Consider the following 1,152-nt stretch of genomic DNA (forward strand, 5'->3'; position numbering starts at 1 on the left):
GGCAGTTTTGGCCGGGTGGGCCTCGGGCAGCTCCTCCCGCAGGTCGGGCAGGGCCGGGGGCTCGGCGCTGTACGTCTCCTGCTTGAAGGTGGCCAGCATGCAGGAAGGGGAGGCCAGCGAGGAGAGCTCCATGGGGGGCAGGCCGCTCTGATGCTGTTCCAGGTTCAAAATATCCTTGACCGAGAAGGGTGTCGTTGTCACAGGGCTAGGAAACATTGCGGAGGAGAGCGGGGCAGCGGCCGCAGCCCAGGGTCATGGAAAAGGAGGTGAGGAGCAGGCAACCTGGAGCAGTGGTGGAGCGTGGGCTCACGGAGGGGGCACATAGCATTCCCGCGAGTAGCCTTGCCTTGTGCACTGGAGGCAGGTAGGACCCGACCATATGGGAAGGGAAGGAGGGACTAGGCAGTTTTTGGGTGACTTTAGCTTTCTATTGGCCAACATTGCAGTGATGGTATGAGAGATGCAAAGTTCCATGTCACCTAATATAGTAATACATCTCAAAAACATCTCGACTCATTTAAAGGGGCGGCACTGTATTTGTCCAGCTTTTCCCCGCGGAGTTTGTTGATCCATTTAAAAAAAAAAAATCCAGAATGGCCTAATGTGTACAAAGCCACTATCTGATGCCATCTATCATATAGTCAGATTAAATAAACAGGGCGGGAGAAAACCATCAACCAAAAATGTGCTGATTTCTTTTCTTTTTTCTTTTATTTTCTTTTTTTTGTAAGCGAGTGAATGGAGGTTTCGTTTTTAGTATTCTGTAATGTCCGATGGCCCGAACTAGGAAACGGGAGATCACATTTGTGTGAAGTGCGCTCGAAGGTAAATCCGCGCTTTAAGGTTTATACAGATATTCTGAAGCAGTACAACGCCCGCAAAAGCCGGTTGATAGGAGTGAACCCCTAAAGAGCCTCGGCCTGGCTTTGGAGGGGGAAATGTCGATTGTTTTTTTCCCCACACCTATTTGTGAATCTTTCAAACACACACACACCCCCGCCCCCCAAGCAGCACTATCTGGAAAACCAAACCAAACAACACAAAAAAGCCCAAAGCAAAACTTCGGGTTCAAGGCGTTGCAAAATATACAGAGGTCTCGGAGGCAACAGAGGAGCAAATCAAAGCAACCGGCTGCTGGGCTGCAGCCGGGAG

At 50.8% G+C, this 1,152-nt stretch overlaps 1 protein-coding gene across 1 annotated transcript; it reads right to left on the reverse strand.

Annotated features, from left to right (window-relative positions):
* Window positions 1–21: 21 nt before the first annotated feature.
* Window positions 22–216, reverse strand: LOC104499489 (homeobox protein Nkx-2.5-like; the record flags this gene model as incomplete). Its single annotated transcript, XM_010143001.1, has 1 exon — window positions 22–216. A coding segment is annotated over exon 1 (195 nt), but the record flags the coding sequence as incomplete, so codon positions are not given.
* Window positions 217–1,152: the final 936 nt, after the last annotated feature.

This window comes from Buceros rhinoceros, unplaced genomic scaffold (assembly GCF_000710305.1).
Source record: "Buceros rhinoceros silvestris isolate BGI_N320 unplaced genomic scaffold, ASM71030v1 scaffold29060, whole genome shotgun sequence".
Classification (NCBI taxonomy): Eukaryota; Metazoa; Chordata; class Aves; order Bucerotiformes; family Bucerotidae; genus Buceros; species Buceros rhinoceros.